The sequence below is a fragment of the Coccinella septempunctata genome, chromosome 4 (genome assembly GCF_907165205.1).
Source record: "Coccinella septempunctata chromosome 4, icCocSept1.1, whole genome shotgun sequence".
In the NCBI taxonomy this organism is placed as follows: domain Eukaryota; kingdom Metazoa; phylum Arthropoda; class Insecta; order Coleoptera; family Coccinellidae; genus Coccinella; species Coccinella septempunctata.
This window is the reverse complement of record NC_058192.1, coordinates 1,323,909-1,341,085: the sequence shown is the minus strand read 5'-3', so window position 1 is coordinate 1,341,085 and position 17,177 is coordinate 1,323,909. Positions and strand designations below refer to the sequence as shown.

General features: G+C 35.7%; 2 protein-coding genes across 3 annotated transcripts; one reads left to right on the top strand and one right to left on the bottom strand.

The window, feature by feature from the left end:
- The first annotated feature begins 1,453 nt into the window (after positions 1 to 1,453).
- Positions 1,454 to 13,665, top strand: LOC123312387 (cAMP-dependent protein kinase catalytic subunit 3). 2 transcript variants are annotated; one of them, XM_044896781.1, is made up of 6 exons: positions 1,454 to 1,828; positions 11,288 to 11,456; positions 11,940 to 12,295; positions 12,425 to 12,606; positions 12,759 to 12,836; positions 13,138 to 13,665. In XM_044896781.1, exons 1-6 carry the CDS (start codon positions 1,699 to 1,701, stop codon positions 13,261 to 13,263), a joined length of 1,041 nt encoding a protein of 346 aa, XP_044752716.1. In that variant the 5' UTR covers positions 1,454 to 1,698; the 3' UTR covers positions 13,264 to 13,665. The 2 variants fall into 2 exon arrangements, with proteins under 2 accessions (XP_044752716.1, XP_044752717.1); XM_044896782.1 differs by lacking the exon at positions 1,454 to 1,828 and adding an exon at positions 10,797 to 10,842.
- A 381-nt stretch (positions 13,666 to 14,046) lies between these two features.
- Positions 14,047 to 16,247, bottom strand: LOC123312386 (centrosomal protein of 78 kDa). The gene has a single exon (XM_044896780.1). The coding sequence runs from the start codon at positions 15,983 to 15,985 to the stop codon at positions 14,141 to 14,143; it is 1,845 nt and encodes a 614-aa protein (XP_044752715.1). The 5' UTR covers positions 15,986 to 16,247; the 3' UTR covers positions 14,047 to 14,140.
- Between the last annotated feature and the right edge of the window lie 930 nt (positions 16,248 to 17,177).

Here is a 17,177-nt window from a genome sequence, read left to right as displayed (position 1 = left end):
ATCAATAGTTTTTCTTTCGTTTGATTTTCTACACTCGATCGCTATGCAACGCGAAACACGAAATTTGACCCAAGAGGAATGTGCCAAAGCGGTAGTTTTGCGAGAAGAAGGGTGGACATACACAAGAATTGCAGAAAGGTTTGGAGTTTCCCATACAAGTGTGTCCAGAATGTTGCAGCGATTCAGGGAGACAGGTATGAATGTCCGAAGACCAGGACAGGGTAGACCACGGGTAACAACTGCCATTCAAGAACGTTACTTGAGAGTTTCTTCGTTGAGACAACGGTTTGAAACCGCTCGTCTCCTTCAAATTCAGCTTGAGCAAACTCATGAGGTGCAAATTAGCACTCAGACAATAAGAAATCGCCTCAGAGAATATGATTTAAGGCCTCGTGTCGCGGCAAGAGGCTCAACTCTTACCCCAGGCCACCGAAGGGCTCGTTTGGATTTTGCGAGAGAGCATATCCATTGGGAAGAGGCCGATTGGGAAGAGTTCTCTTCACAGATGAGTCTAGATTCTACCTCTACCATTGTGATCGACGTTCCCTTGTATACTGGTTTCGGGGGAGGATCGATTATGGTATGGGGTGGAATATCTTTGACTGCTCGCACAGACCTAGTGGTCGTTGATAATGGAGCTATGAATGCTGATAAGTATATAAGGAAGAGCATGTAGTGCCATTTGCCCCATACATTGGTGAAAATTTCATTTTTATGGACGATAATGCCAGACCCCATCGTGCGCGCATCGTTCAGGAGTACCTTGAAGAGGTTGAAGTCTCTCGAATGGAATGGCCAGCAAGAAGTCCAGATCTCAATCCGATTGAGCAGGTTTGGGACAACCTCAACAGAAGGCTGAGAAGTTCAGAAAATCATCCAGCTACTCTTAATGACTTAGGAATCCAACTCGGAGAAATCTGGGAAAGATTAGAACAAAATTTGAAAAAAAAAAAATTAGGGATATGGAAAGTAGAAGAAGGGCTCCTTGTAATTGGTCATAAGAAGTGTGTGTAGAATACCTTGGATTTTTCTAGCAGTTATCACCTGGTGTGATCTAGGTGGCAGAAACTGAAATTTCCGCTAATTTTTCAATAAAATTGGTTGTTGTTCAGGTATCGGAAAAAATTCGAGATGTCCTTAAATCAAATACTAATCTGAAAATAAACCAAATATTCTTGAACACCTGAAACAGTGAAAAGGTGGTATAGACAGCCCTATTTTTCATTTAAAGAATTCTTATATCGAAAAGTTCTCCCACCGGGAACTTGGTCAACATTAATGAAGCGAATCTCTATCTACGCAAAGGATATCTCCAACGATTTGAACATAATCCAAATGTGACGTTCCACACGATGAACCTTCCGATAACATTTCCGTGAAAATGACCAAACAACGCTCCATATACTTCTTCTTGAGCGGAAAAATCGTCAGAACCATTCTGTCTAAAAACGATATCGCACTTGTAGGTCAGAACCCATAAACAACTAGACGTACAACAATTATTAATAGAGCAAGCGCGCGCCTTTCAAAGTTTTGGTTTCTCTCAGATACACGCGCGAACACCGCTCGCTACCAGTCTAACGCAGGTTCTTCCACCGGCACGCAGAAGTGACTTAAGTCGAGAAAGCCGCAAGTTCTTCCTTACTGAATCGGCTGTTATGACCTGAAATCGTTCATCTTTCACCTTTCTTCTTCGCAATGACGGCGACTTACGAATATCGAGGCAGGCAGGAGAGCATGGAGACTGTCAGATCTTTGTCGCCTAAACGCGACTGTTTTCCCGAGAGGGACTACGACATCGATGATTTTTCCATTCTGAAGACGATTGGTGAGTGGACCTTTTTTGCGACAATTTTCACTTTCATCGTCCTTAAAATACACGAGACTTGCGACCAGTTACAATCATTCTTTTAATAAAAAAACCGGTTTCGTTCGATTTTAAAAGATTTTTATGGTAAATCGTTGTTGAACTAGTTATTTCATTGAAATTCGACCATATATCCCAATTTTCAAACGGAGACAACAATTGAGTTTTTCTCCTTATTACATCCAAAGCTGAAGGACCATTCAGTTGAACAGAGTATGAAAGAAGATTTGCGGTAAAGGGGTAATTCCTCGTCAAAAAATAGTGTGGGTCTTTCATATAATTTTTTTTTGAGCAGCCCCAGTTGCTCAGATACACTATCCTGAAGATGGCAGCTGAAAATCATTTTCTAATTTTTTTCTCACAAACCAGAAAACTGGGGGAAATGAAACTTTGCTAATAAGTATTCTATGGGAGTGAAAAAGCAATACAAAAATGGTGGTGTTCTCCTATCTATAATATCAGCATGTTTTTCGCCTACTAGGTAAATTTAAGTTCGAAAATGATTTCAGCTCACACGACAGAGGCTATATACTTGTTGGTAAATCAGTTACTTTTGCAAATATAACCGTCAGTTTAGCAGGAAATTTGTTCAAAATGAATCAAAATTGATTTCTCAATGGAATAACACAAACCACAATACACGAGTAATTTGAATTTTACCTTCTCTATTAGATCAGACGAAAATTTTTTTTCCTTCGATTTTCCTTATATTCAACCTATTTCACCCCTCCTGTATTTCCTATATGAATTTCTATTTTGAAATCAGATTTTTTTCTTTTGAAAATCAATCTTCCTTTTTTTTTAATTTAAAAGCTGACCGTCATGATTATTTTCAAATTAAGTTTTTCGTTTGACAATTCCATACATTTTCACTTGGATCGAATTGAATCCGAACCAAAATCAAGAATTTTTGCTGCAATTAGCCCACACCTGAAGCTTTTGACGTTTTCGATGATATTTTCAATATTATACATTATAAATATCTTCTCCATTACCCTCAAACGATTGATAATTTTCCTAGAGAGGCCCATGGGAATACCAAATCAAATTTTGAGGAAAAACCCAGAACAAGAAGTACTGCGACTGATTATTTTATTGGTTTTCGAGGAATCCACTTATCTTTCATTGTAAACAATTCAGGATGGAAGTCCACGATCGTTTCTGATCTGAAATTGTAAAAAACGCGAATGATCAAAAGAGTTGAATTGATATGACTAAACCATATTATACTGAATCAACTCCACAATCAAACTAAAGAAACTGAGCTGCAGGAACTAAGTACTACCAACCTTTTTCCATCTGAAGAAGTATTTGTAATAGCGAAACTTATGTAGTGGCAAAAATCTCACCCTATAGAGGCAATCGTGTTATTCAGTTTCTTTTCTTCAGTTTTGGAAAAGTGGTTACGAGGCTAGATTACTGTTGAAAATCAAAAAATCTATTTCATGAGTGTGAAGATCAATTCTCTGATAGCATTTGAGTTTAATACTCAATGCTGATAGTAATTCATTGAATGCAATGAGTTTCATCTTTACTTGTACCTACGTTGTAAGAAACGACTTATTAGGTAAAAATAATGAGTCTTTTATCTAGAAAATAGAAATTTGCAAGAAAAAAAGGAGTGCGACAAGGAATCTAGTCGCTATTCATCAACAAATGTGATGAAAACGTGAGAGTATTAATCTAGAAGCCAAAACTTGGTGAACTGATATTCCTACATTTGATTTGAAACGTAGAAAACGAAAGAAGAAGAACAGACCAAACGTTATTTTATAATATAATCATTACACTATTACTTTCGGCTACGATAGTAAATATTTTATACTTTCGTTTATGCTGGCTAATTTTACAAAACATCGACAATGACACACGTGCCAAAAAAGTGTTGATATTTTGGATAAAAAATAGTTACTTGGTATTATGCCAAGGGGCAAGCGGGGGTTCCTGTCTCTGAATCTGCTCTTTGTCGATCTGAAGTGAGAAAACTACTTGATAAAACACATAATTTAATTTTAGATCCTCTCATAAAACGAGTAAACTAGTACGTTGCGAAAACGGTTAAAAATTGTTTTTCATCTAAGTGCTTGTATACTTCCGCTATTAATTCATATATTTCGCGTAAATGTGCGAAAAGGATGAAGATGATATTGGGAAGATTTCGCAATTGTTTCTCTTATAAATTTTTGTCATCCACATCTATATTAGTTTCAGTTGCAAAATTCTGGACAGAAAAACAACAATCCGACCCAGAGAACGACATATAGACTTGATTTCATGTTGATTCCGTATTCCAAGAGTTCGATTGTATATTAAATGAAAATTAATGATTCGAGAAATAGTAAAATATTCACAGAACGTCGAATTTTTGGTATCACTATGACGATATTGTTTATTCCAAAATTCAAATGAGGACGTTTAATTATAGTTCCTGAATTAAATGGTGACACTGATAAGAAAATCAATATTCATTTCAGTACATTTGGATTATTATCCGAAGAGGAATTTTTCACAGACGGATAATGAACTTATTCCAAGGTTTCCACTTTGTTGTGGACTGAATTTTTGGTGTTGATAAACTGAATAGATCAGCGGAATATTCCTGGGCGCCAATTTTACACATTATGGTCTACGACAAACACGTATTACATATTTGTTATCTTCGCAATGAGTAACTATATATATGATAAGTATGCGGCATCTTGACATAAACAAGCCAAACCTATAATTTCAGTATCATTAAGTGCCTTTTCTCCAATATTTCCAGTAATACTTAATAATGATTCCGAATCAGATTTATTCCATCGAATGTTTCCATTCATCTCTGCATGTCAACGTTGAACAAACAGAAATCAAAATGAGCATCTCAGTGTTCTCAGTACCATTATCAAGGCTCAATAGGAAAAAACAAGTGAAAAAAATTGAATCATTAGGTTGAGATTCTTTACAAGCAATACTTTACTTCGTAATTTCAATTATAATAATTGAGGACGAGTACAAATAATTAATTCCTAGAACTATTGTGAATCTGTCTCATATTCGAGACTTGATGTCGACTTATACGTCAGAGAAGCTAAAAAAATTATTATTCAAGAATTATTTCCTGAAATGTACATACATTTTTAAAACCGATCACGCAATCTGGAATACCTGTTCAATCCACGTAGGCAATATACCATTCCATTGACAATACGAATATCACGAAAAGTTATTATGCAGTAAAAAAAATATTGGAATGCACTTGGGCGTAAGAGTTCGAGCTAATTGCCCTTTAGTTGGCTGATAAAATTCAACTGACGTGCACACAATTATTTTGAGTGATAGACTGAAACGTTTGATTTAGACATGTAGCCCATCGTTAATTTCAGTATTTATTTGGTCATTATTGATGCTATCATAAGTTCAAAACAAGTTAGAGAATCACCTTTTCGTTTGTTGTCACTGTGCACGTAAATTAGTTGCGGTACTATCTTTAATTATTTAATTAAATCATTAATGCGGTTACTTGGAGCATTGTGAAGGTAATGATAAATTAAAGGAAAGTAATTCCGAAGGAAAAAGGTTCATTCAAACAAACGTACACAGATAATAAGAGACACAAATCGAACAGTAATGAAAATTTGTTGACGAAATTCTGATTGAATCTGGAGAAAGATTTATAAACTACAATCTTTGTGTTGATACATGTAGATTTCGCTTTTTTGAATCCATAGTCAGCTAACTGTAGTTATTTCAGAATTTTATGAGTTTCCTAGATTCTCTTGGCTATCTTTCCAGGCAAATATTGATTTCTCGGTTTTCTCTATATTGAACAAGCTATTCGCCAAACAATAGCTACATTTCTCAAATAAACCATCTGAATATCTAAAATAAGATCAGATCAACACATTAACACTTGAAAAACAAATACAAAAATGAATTAAATTACCTAAAACATTCAATGATAACCTCAGAACAACAATAAAAAAACCATAAATTACATGTTTATGGATCATGAAACTGTAACCGTGAAATGAATAAATACCTCAATCAAATTTCGAAATTTTCCATTATACATTTGGCTCAAAAGCCAGCTATTCAGAAGTAATTAAGGATATATTTTTGGTAATATTACCTACGTAAGGACTCATCAGTACTTGATCGAATTTGGGAAAAATTGTGGAATCTGGTGTTAATTATAATTATTATTTTTGAGAATGCAGTCTTTATTCTCACCTATACTTTGTCTGTTGAAGTTGAAGATTCACATCTGTTAGGTACTAGTTTATTTTCAGATGATTTTTTGAATTACTCCATCATGCATGAGTTCATTCGAAGTAATTGTTTATTTATATGCTCAAATTATGAATATTAATGCTGAGTTCATCTATTGCAGTGGATGAATCTCATACATAATTCGTTTTTTCAACATTTCCGTCTGAAGTCATCAGTTTAATTACTTTCCGCCTGGGTCGAACAACATTTTGTCAATGGTTGAGGTTCCGGTGGGTAGATCAGCGTAGGAGTAGTGTTCTTGTCGACCTCAACGACAAATTCTGCTCAACAGACGAACAAAACGGTCTGAGGTGATAAAACCCGAAAAAACAATAAGTCCAAACGCGAAAATTGATAGAAAGCCAGCGCTCTCTCTGAATCAAAATATTGACACTGAACAAACAAGCAGTGCACATAATATTTACGCAAAGTTCCAACATCCTATCGTTTGTACGAATAATATCAGTTTCGAAAATTAAGCAGGCAGATTGTACATCAGGTTAGATGTCGTAAATCAACGTGGGATTGAGCGCAAAGCTATTTTCGTTTAGTTTTGCCGATTACGATTTATAGAAGGGTGATTGAACCAGAAACTGCATCGATGATGGGCGCAGATGAGTGAGAAAATGTAACATCACTATTTTCTAGAAAAAAATGCTCTGCATCTGAATTTTTTCGATAAAAAATGATAAAAGCCATCCTCTTGTGTATCAGCCATAAACACACATTATATCATCGGACCGCACAATTCTGTAACTCATTTATCAAGCGCGATAAAAATAAATCCCTTGGAGGACGAAAATGCAAAGGCGTCAGCATGTCTAGAAACAACGCGTAATTTTGGATCTTTTATATAGAGTTTTGGAGCAGCAGGCAGAGGGCCAAATCATATTTCTGATTCTTTATTGGAGTAGTTCTCGACGCAGCTGGATATCGCGTTCAGTGATGCAGAGATTACACTTGGGATGGACTTCGTGAATTGATTGACGAAAATTAATAGCCTCCTCAACGTTACAACTGATGAGGGAGGAACCAGAAGAGTTGTGACGAGTATACCAAAGATCATTTGGAGTTCTGTGAAAAATAATGTTTTCCACTGAAATATAGTTATTTGAGAATGCAAAAAATTGAAGACTATATTGTCTATTTAATATTCGGAAACAATTACAGGTTTTCCAAGAGTTCCCAAGTGAAACTAACAAAAACTTTGGCTTTGGCACGTGATGAAACAGAAACTTTCTTTACTGAACATCACGAACATTTTTTCCAGAGTGAAACAACCTTCACAATTATACAAATTGATCATTTTCAAGCTGCATAAGCCGACCTCCGACAAAAAAGTGTCCAACCACTGTTTACCAATGAATAAAATGCACTTGACCAACATTTAATAGTGAGAGTGGGCTAAAAAAATAATTTTTGTATTATTGTTAATATAAAGGAGAATGACCTCAATTATTGCATTATGTGTATATGGTGACAATTCCATTGTGAATCATGCCGTCCCAAAAACAGGACTTTCTGGTCCTTCTAGAATGATTAAGTTGTCTTCGATTACAACAATCAATAGTACCATCGAATTCTATCAGGATCATTTAACGAGGTTCAGCGGATTGCTTGAAATACTTTCATCCTTGGTACGCTAAATTCGCAGACGAAATTCGAGTAGAGAAATTCATTATTTTATGACCTCGAACATTTTTAACTGTCCTCTGTTTATTGCCGATCTATCTTCATAATTCTCTATGTATACCGGTTACTTTTCAGTAGTTTTTATTGATGTTTTTTCGATGGAATGGTCTGGTAGAATTATTCATTACTCGAAACTTTTATCTTAGTTGTTAAATTTACAGTTTTATGTTTTCAAGGAAATGACAATGATTACCCCATAATCACTTCAAGGAAAACTCATTTGAGGACTGGAAAAATTATCATTACTGTTTGATTGCGAAAAAAAAAACACTGATGGAACTTTTGAGTATTTGCTGTATTGATAGTTCCTAAGCCAAATTATGTTGAGGTTTGCGTGTATATATTTCGAATGTGTCAATTCATCAGTAAGAGTCCAAAAACACTACAGTATTCATAAGAAGCTGGATGAATTGGATGGAACATTTTTGCGAAAATCTGTATTTTTTTAGATTCAGCGATCATTGACCCAAGTCGTGTTTTTCCATAAGAATCTATTCTGTCTGTGCGGTGAAACTATGAACAGCCCAGTCTATAAATTTGTCTTTAATTAGAAACATCAGGTGGCCGAGCCTACGCACTTATAAATGTGTGATCTCCATTCGATTATTATCGTTCATTCATCATTGTGATGGATCGAAATAAGTCTGGAAGCTCGGTCTCAGTCATCCGATTTTTATATTTCGTGAATAAACTTGAATCACCTCTTTATTTCGACTGCACATACGTAAATCGGTATCGAATTAAAAGTGGAATCAGATTTTTTCATGATTCATCATTTTCCAGACGTGGGCGGGTAGGTAAAAGCTCGAAATGTGTAAATGTCTTCCCACAGTAACAGTTCTGTCAATCAAAACGACAGACGTTGATGGAAAAGAGAGTTGGACCATTATTGTTGTAGGAGATATTTGCATTGTCGAGTTCTTAACCATACGAAGAGAAATGCTAACTGAAATGAATAATTTCATCACCATTTGAAATTATCACTACCACCAGGAATCTGAATGAAGATTTCATTAATTAGTGCCTGAAGATTTCACGAAAATATCTTGAATAATTTTCCATTATTCTTCTTATTCTGAAAATTGTTAGATTCACCACATGGTGCTAATCAATGAAACTCCTGTCTTTTTTCTGAATTGAGTTCGAAAATCGTTTAGAGCCTCGTGATTGGCAATTGAAGAAAAATAAATTGCCAATCTTTAACAGATTATTCTCAGAATATTAGTAGAGTGACTGACCAACCAATTTTATTTGAGAGTTCATATTGAAACAATTCATCTGCTGTATACATCAGAAAAAGTTTTAATGGCACATTTAAGAACAGGATTGTATGACATTCTGTAGAACTTACTCTGGCATATTTCCATTTGAAATTAAGGATATTTCGAAATTCATGTTGTCCTGTCTAATTTGAGGTTATGCAATTTCATCTCACGTTTCTATTTCTTATAATAACAATCATCCTGGCTTCAATTGATGTGATTTGGTAGACCTGATATCATCAAAAATATCCAGAATAAAATCATTCACTCTGCAGGTTAAGGTAATCAGTACAAAATGAAGATTTGTTTCTCTCTTCATAATGGGTTTTCCGCTAAGCTTTTCTGGTGAATTGTGTGCTGTGAAATACTAAGAAACTCCGACCACAAAACTTGAACGTATGATACCCTAGAAAGACCTTCACGTTCAGGCAATAACCTGTGGCTTACTTTTAGAAATAACGACCAATATGGAAAAACCTCAAGAGGAAGAAGTCAAAGCAGATTTGTGACGCTCAGTCGCATCAAGTATTTCCATTATAACCGCATATTCAATAAACCAGAATCGAATTCGTGAAAACAGAATATAAACAACGTCAGAAAGAGGATGATTTGACCATATTTGCATCCGTGAAGATTTTCTTGCCTGTGATAGATACTAATGCGTTCATGATGAAGAACAACAAATTAGAAACAGAGTTTGGCAGAATTAAACTCATAAACGACACCGGACGCTGTAGAAACAAAACTGAACGAAAAAATCCAGGTCACCAGTTAAACCTCGTCATAAACACTAACGTAATCAATTTTAATCAAGTTCAATTTCCTAAACATCCGATTCAATCAAGTTGAACTTGACGGAAACAGTAAAATACGTTGAGCAATATCATCAGTGGATTCATTCGATCTAATATCTAGCCGAAAGTGTTGGATATCGTCTGTAAAAATGAATTTCTTCCAACAACTCTCTCTCTAATTCGATTAGAGAACTTACGACACACATTCGCGTCTGCCATATACAGGTAGAATATGCAACTATCCATATCGATATGTCGCTTGTCATCTAACTGCGACATATGAACTTTCCAGAGGATGAATTATTGAAGAGTGAAATTTCGTGGAAAGTTCGAATTTACAGGATGTTGTTTTGAGAGGAGAGTGAGAAGGACATAAGTAATTCCTAGGGTATATCAATATGTCTTATGCAGTTTCATCTGTCTTGAAATTTAATCGAGATAGCTTCCTATAGAGGAAACATTTTTTGGAAGCTCACAAGAAGAAAAATTACAGGGGATCATAATTTTCTCTGGGTTCGTGTTTGCCCTAATCGAAATAACAAACCAAAAAATCGCTGTAACCAATAACTGTCGGAATCACTCACGAATATTTCGGGACGGGTTCGAAAATAGAAACAATTTTATTATTACGCTCAATGTTGAGATAGAACCGAGTGTTTCATCTGGAGATACTATTTTAGATTGACGTGTACATCATTCAAAGCAGCAATTCTCGAGTGCCTCAAAATATTGGCAATATCGTCGATAAAATGTTTATTTCTGATTCTTCCTCACTTCTCTTCCTCCAAAATGCTGACACTTTAATCACACAATTGATGAATCGATGTAAAACTTCACACGCAACGTCTGAGAATTCGGCAGTGGAGTATTTCATCACTAGGTAAAATGTGTCAGTGCAACTTGTGTTACAACAAATATTCAACTATAATTCGGATCACTTGCCAAATGTTATTAACCTGGCTTCTAAGAAATCTCGGTAAATTTAGATATTACGGTTGCGTATTAACAAATTGATGCTTCGGACCTGTATCTTCAATTTTGAAACACGAATGATAATTATTCTTGTACCTTTATTTTGCGAGAGTCGAGCAAAGAGGTTTTTCCTTGAGATTTATCGAGCCATTACGGTTTTATTTATGTTGGAGTTGGCAGAGCAATTTTTTGGTTTTGTGTCCTAGAATATTCCCGAATTAGAACTGATGTAATGAAACAAAAACTGATCAAAAACCAGGATTGTATGAAAGACCCTCATTATTTTTCGACAAGGAATTGCTAGGTACTTATTTTTTTTTTGCATCTAATCATCAAACCCTCTATAGGTGATACGATACACGGTATATACGTATATACATAAGTTTATGCATGATTTTATATAGAGATTAGAGATTGCAGACTGAGATAAAGCAAATTCATTATTTTAGGGACAGGAACGTTTGGCAGGGTCCTGCTGTGCCGCAACAAATTAACAGACCAATACGGTGCCATGAAAATATTGTGTTTATCGGATGTCATCCGACTGAAGCAGGTGGAACATGTGAAAAACGAAAAGCATATACTGGAGGAGATCAAGCATCCTTTCATCGTTAACATGTAAGTGGTTTTCCATTATTTCCTGTAAGCCAGCACTAAAACAACTCGATCTATTCGTCTGTGAAAATAAACACTACAAAACGGTCTCGGAATCCGTTTGATACTGGAACTTTCACCCGGTGTTATGATTTTCGATGAACCAATCTAGAGGATTCACAAAAGGGTCATTTGATTTTTAATATAGTTTTTCTGACATAGACTCAAAATGTCAAACTTCATAAATTCAAAATTTAGATATTTTCTGTCAACACCATTCGATCAAATTATTGTTGGATCATTTCTTCATCAAGTAAGCTGTCTGTAGGACAAGGATAAACGTCTAAAATGAAGAACACTGTTGAAAAACAATTCGATGGAGTTATCCAATGAGTTGGTACATACTATGATGCCTCATTACAGTTGACGAGTTGATAATCTCCTGCAATTATTGTCATTTGAAAATAATCATTTCCATCTCCCATAGCTAATGTTGTAACTTTGCAGGTTGTGGTGCGATCGAGATGACATCTGTATATACATGCTGTTCGAGTACGTATGTGGTGGGGAGCTCTTCTCTTACCTCCGAAATGCGGGTAGATTTGGTGTGAACACTGCGATTTTTTATAGTTCAGAAATAATACTAGCGTTAGAATATTTACATAGTAAGAGTATAGTGTACAGAGACTTGAAGCCGGAGAATTTATTGCTGGATAGAGAGGGCCATTTGAAGATAACCGATTTCGGTTTCGCCAAAAAGCTGACAGACAGGACATGGACTCTATGTGGAACACCTGAATATCTGGCGCCGGAAATCATACAGAGTAAAGGACATAACAAGGCTGTGGACTGGTGGGCACTAGGTATGTATTCATTTCCCCTACATACCCTAGTTCTTAAAATGAACATATAATTCGAAAATTATCCTACAGTTTCTGTGTTTATCAGTCGTTTTGTAGAATTCGTGAACCTAATTTTTTTATTTATTACAGGTGTTCTTATATACGAAATGCTGGCCGGTTATCCTCCGTTCTACGATGACAATCCTTTCGGAATATACGAAAAAATCCTTGGAGGGCGGATAGAATGGCCGAAGCATTTTGACCCCGTTGCAAAGGACCTCATAAAGAAACTTCTAGTGCAGGACAGGACCAAAAGGCTTGGCACTATGAAGGTAAGGAAAAATTTCGTAAAACAAGGCCTTTGCAACTCCTGGCTCTTGAAATCAATATGTAACTCAATGATAAAACAAGTATAGCATCTGTAGGGCACAAAATCTTTCAAACAATTTTTCAGTTTTCATAATTTTCCCCTATTTTGTTTCAGAGCGGGGCTGATGACATAAAAAGGCACAGGTGGTACAAGGGACTAAACTGGCATGAAGTTCTGAATAGAAAATTGGAGGTGAGAAAATTCCACCGGCCAAAACAAACGATTGAATTATTTTTACTGCATATTCGAACCACTAGTCTTCCTTAAATGTAACAATAACATCTTGAAGGTGAAATATTTCAACTTGAAGATGCTATTGTTATAGCGAAACAAGTAGATTGTTAAGAAAATGTGAATTGGTCTCCAATTATCGTCTACATCTATTCAATAATCATTTCAGATAGTTCTCCAACTCAATAATGACCAAAAACATTCAGAATTGCAGTTAATTTTTCTTTCTGTTTTATTCATTGAGATGAATTTCAAATTTCAGCCTCCTATTCTGCCCAAAGTTTCATCAGATAGTGACACAAGCAACTTCGACGACTATCCTGAGGGCGATTGGAAATCAGCAAGAGCACTTGAAGATGGCGAATTGAAACAGTTCGAAGATTTTTGAAAGGGAATACCTTCGAGATGAAGGTAAAGCGTTTTATTAGGAAATAGCTCAGATTGAGGCGGATTGAGAAATAGAGAGCTCAAAGCCATATCAAGTGCCGCTAAAATTGGCTTAGAAAATCAGGATTCTGAATCTTTTTTATAATAACACATCCATAGTTTTTAAGGGTTGCCTTTATTAACGTTTGAAGTCTAAATACTGTGATATAATAATAAAATGAATGTTGAGATTTGTTGTTTTTAGAACTTAGTGTCATGGCTAGTGGAGTAAAGTCAATATATGTTTGAAATTATCTTATTCATTTATTGAATGTATATTGTTGTCCTCTGAACTGCCAAATGAATGTTTGTATATTTTTGTCTTTTATAGAAACCACTTTTTTAATAAATTGCCACAAACAAACGCTGTTTTTGATTTCGACGTAGTGAGATATACTATTTTGCTTAATAATTCTACTTACAAAACTTCAGAAAAATCTTTCTTTTGCATGTTGAGATGCAATTGGTAACTCTGAAAGGTGAATATTGAACTAGAACGAAAACGAAGATTCCATAGTACATAATGCACATTTAATGATTAAAATATTACATATATAAGAACATCATAGTAAAAAAACTATGACAAATAAAACGAATAAATACGAAAATTGCAAAATAGTTTCACCTAAAAATAATGCTAAAATCGAAATTGATCAACCTCTGTGATCGCAATTTTTCTGGCCTCCTGAAATTATTGGCTTAGGTATACACGATGCTTTTGTTTTAGTAAATATTACCAAAATTGTTGAAACTTCTTTTATTCTGAAGAAGGATCCAAATAAATATATTTATAACTGATAGGGTATTCAAAAATCGCAGTCGCAAGCGGTTGACAGATTTCATTTGATCCCGTTTTTCTTTCCCTTGTAATGGTGTTTCGATTTGAATTTTTTTGGATCGGTCGGCTTTTGCTCCTCTTCTTCCATCAAATCTTGCATGAAATCGAACAAGGACACTTGGCTGTCGGACAGATCGCTCTTGTCCAATTTGCAAGCTTCCTGTTTATTCAGGTATGGACTCAGCAGACTTGCTGCGTCTTCTGTTTTTTCTTCTACTGCGGGCGCTCCTTCCACCATTCGTTCGAACATACAACTCGCGCTTTTCAAAACAGCAGCTGGTTCTTCTTCTTCTGGCTGCTTGTAACCGTTCTTCAATCCATTGATTTTGATACCGTTTAAAGGTCTCAGAGCAACATCTTTTTTTCGCACTGGCGAATCTGCTGGAGTATTGGTGGGTGCGTCTTTATGATCTTTCGAAATTTGAAGTTTTCCAAAGGTTTTAACTATACTATTCGTTATGGTGGTGTGATTTATCTTGTTGGTTTTCAAGGTTTTAGGATTCTTCGTCCTTTGCACACTGTTACTAACCTCCACTTCTTTCGTCTTCAAGGTATCACCACAACAACCTGAATCTATCCTGTCAAAATCTTTCGAATTCATGATTTTCACCTCGATCAACTTCCTTCTATTGATGTCTTTCGTTGCAGTTTTATCGCAGTAACCGTTAATACCTTTCCGTACTATATCTATAGAAGTTTTAGATCTGTTTATTGTTCTTTCGGTGATGTTGTTCCTCTTGGGTGGCAAAATCACCGTCTTATTTCTTTGATAAGATGGCGTTACTCTAGATCTTGAAGAGGATGGAAGTGTTGATGGACTCACGGATAACACTGAATTGCACCACTGAAATTTATTGTCACCATTGTCGTACGTCTCTTTCTCCCTGAGTATTTCCAAGATCTTTTCTAGGGTGCATGGATGAAGATCTTCATTTTGTCTGAAATCAGCTATTTTTAACGAACTATTATACTGGAGGATATCGATTATTTTGTTCGAAATTTCCTCGGTAATGCCACACTTCTGAACGTCTAACGCTTTGATCCATAAATCGTCCTCCAATTCGTTCAGAATGTAGCTCAGACCTTCGTTTCCGAGTTTGGGGTTAGCATTCAAAGTAATACGTCTAATACCACACATTTGTTCGGAATCTGGTTCGGAGTAACGAAGAGATTTGTGCCAACTCGTCGTGTATCGATTGAGCTGTTGAAATTTTATTAGTTTAGCTATATACATTCCACTGACTGAAGACAAATCACATCTGGATAAATTTAGCCATTCCACGTTTGGTAATAGTTGAAGACATGTACACACTGAGCGACAACCTGCGTCCTGTATCGAACAATTCGTCAAAGAAAAATTTTTTACGGTTCTATTCTCCATCAGGGCCTTAAGTAATCCATCTAAATAGTTACTGAACATTGGTAAGCCATCTAACTCTAAGCAAGTGAGCACTTGCGTTTTTTTCATCGAAAACGATAGGGCTTTCACAAGGGAATTTAGGATAAAATCTGTCCAAAGAGCACCGTACTTGCGCTTCATGCGACGGGCCTTATCTTCTGTGTCAACCTCGTGCAAAAACTGACAGTTACTCATCCTACTCCTAATATTTATAACATGTAAACTCGTATCATGTCGAAGTGCATTTAGAAGTGGACTCCAATCTTCTAACTTTAATCTATCAGCCACAAAATCCAATACAGTGTTACATTTAGGATTTATGGGTCTTATTATAGCCGCAGAATTGCTATTCAGTCTTCGACAGAGTTCAGTATACCAAATATAGAACACATTATTCGGCTTTGTATTTGCTGTCATAACCGATGATTTTGGAGTCTCCGGCTTCATCCGATTGGATTTGGAGTTATTCACTATTAATTAATTAAACAAACATATGCACAAAATAACTAATACGTTTTTTTTGACAAAAGCAAAACTTGGGGTTGACACAACTTTGACAATTGGTCTATGCCACCCGATTTGTCGCTTTCAGTTGCCAGACTTGGAGACAAACAATAATTTCAAAAGTACGGAAATAGCTTTCACTTTTCATACTTATAATATCAATGTTAAATTTGTCAGAGGCCAAATTTGGGATAGACGTTATCAAAACGTTCAAACTTCATAAATGTCATGGACCATGGAATATAAGGATGTTTTTACTATGACTTGAGGAACGCTTTTCAGTGTGTTTGGTATTTCGAAAAGGGGGATATAAACCTTGGAAAACTTTCAAATGTATCGTTTTAATTTCCCAGAAATGGAGACAACCTCGCAGTTTTTTTAGAAGGGGTAAAAAGCTTCAAATTTTCATGTTGAAATTGTTTGTCATTACAGATTGACGTTTTCGGAATGTTCAAACGTCAAAGAATGTCGTAGAACATCGATACATTTTCACTACGACTCATAGTCGACCATACTCAATGCTCAAACTGTCACAAGTCAAATTGCCTATACAAATGGACGTCAAAAAATATTCAAATATCATAGAACTTCGAGTACAAAAATATTCCAACTGTATGAATATTCCTAACAATAGGATAGGAAAAGAAAATGAAACACAGGTAAAGCTCTTTAAGATGATCATGTCAATAAATTAAATGATGGTTCGATTATACTTTCCTGGATACTACATTTAAGTCTTTAGGACGATTACATATTTATTTATGATTCATGGTCGTTATCTATGCACATTTACTATTTGTGGCGTGAACTGGAGGCTGGATGAGTATCAAAAATGAACTGCAAGAAGCTGGCGGCGGCCATCATGAGATACAAGTTTGATATTTCCCCGGAAAACCCATCTCCCAAACACAGCGCCATAACAACATAGCGGCTGTGTTTTATTCGCCTTAAAATGGTCATATACCGGTCGACCTCTAAAATTGCGAGAGGAGTTTCAATTTCTCCTCCTGAATAATTTGTAGACTGAGCTAATAAAGAAGCAAAGGAGAACTTTATTTCGTTTAACGGCTGAACATAAAAAATATGAGAGGGACACGTCTCAATGTGTAATAGGGCGGCAGTACGTTTTCCTTCC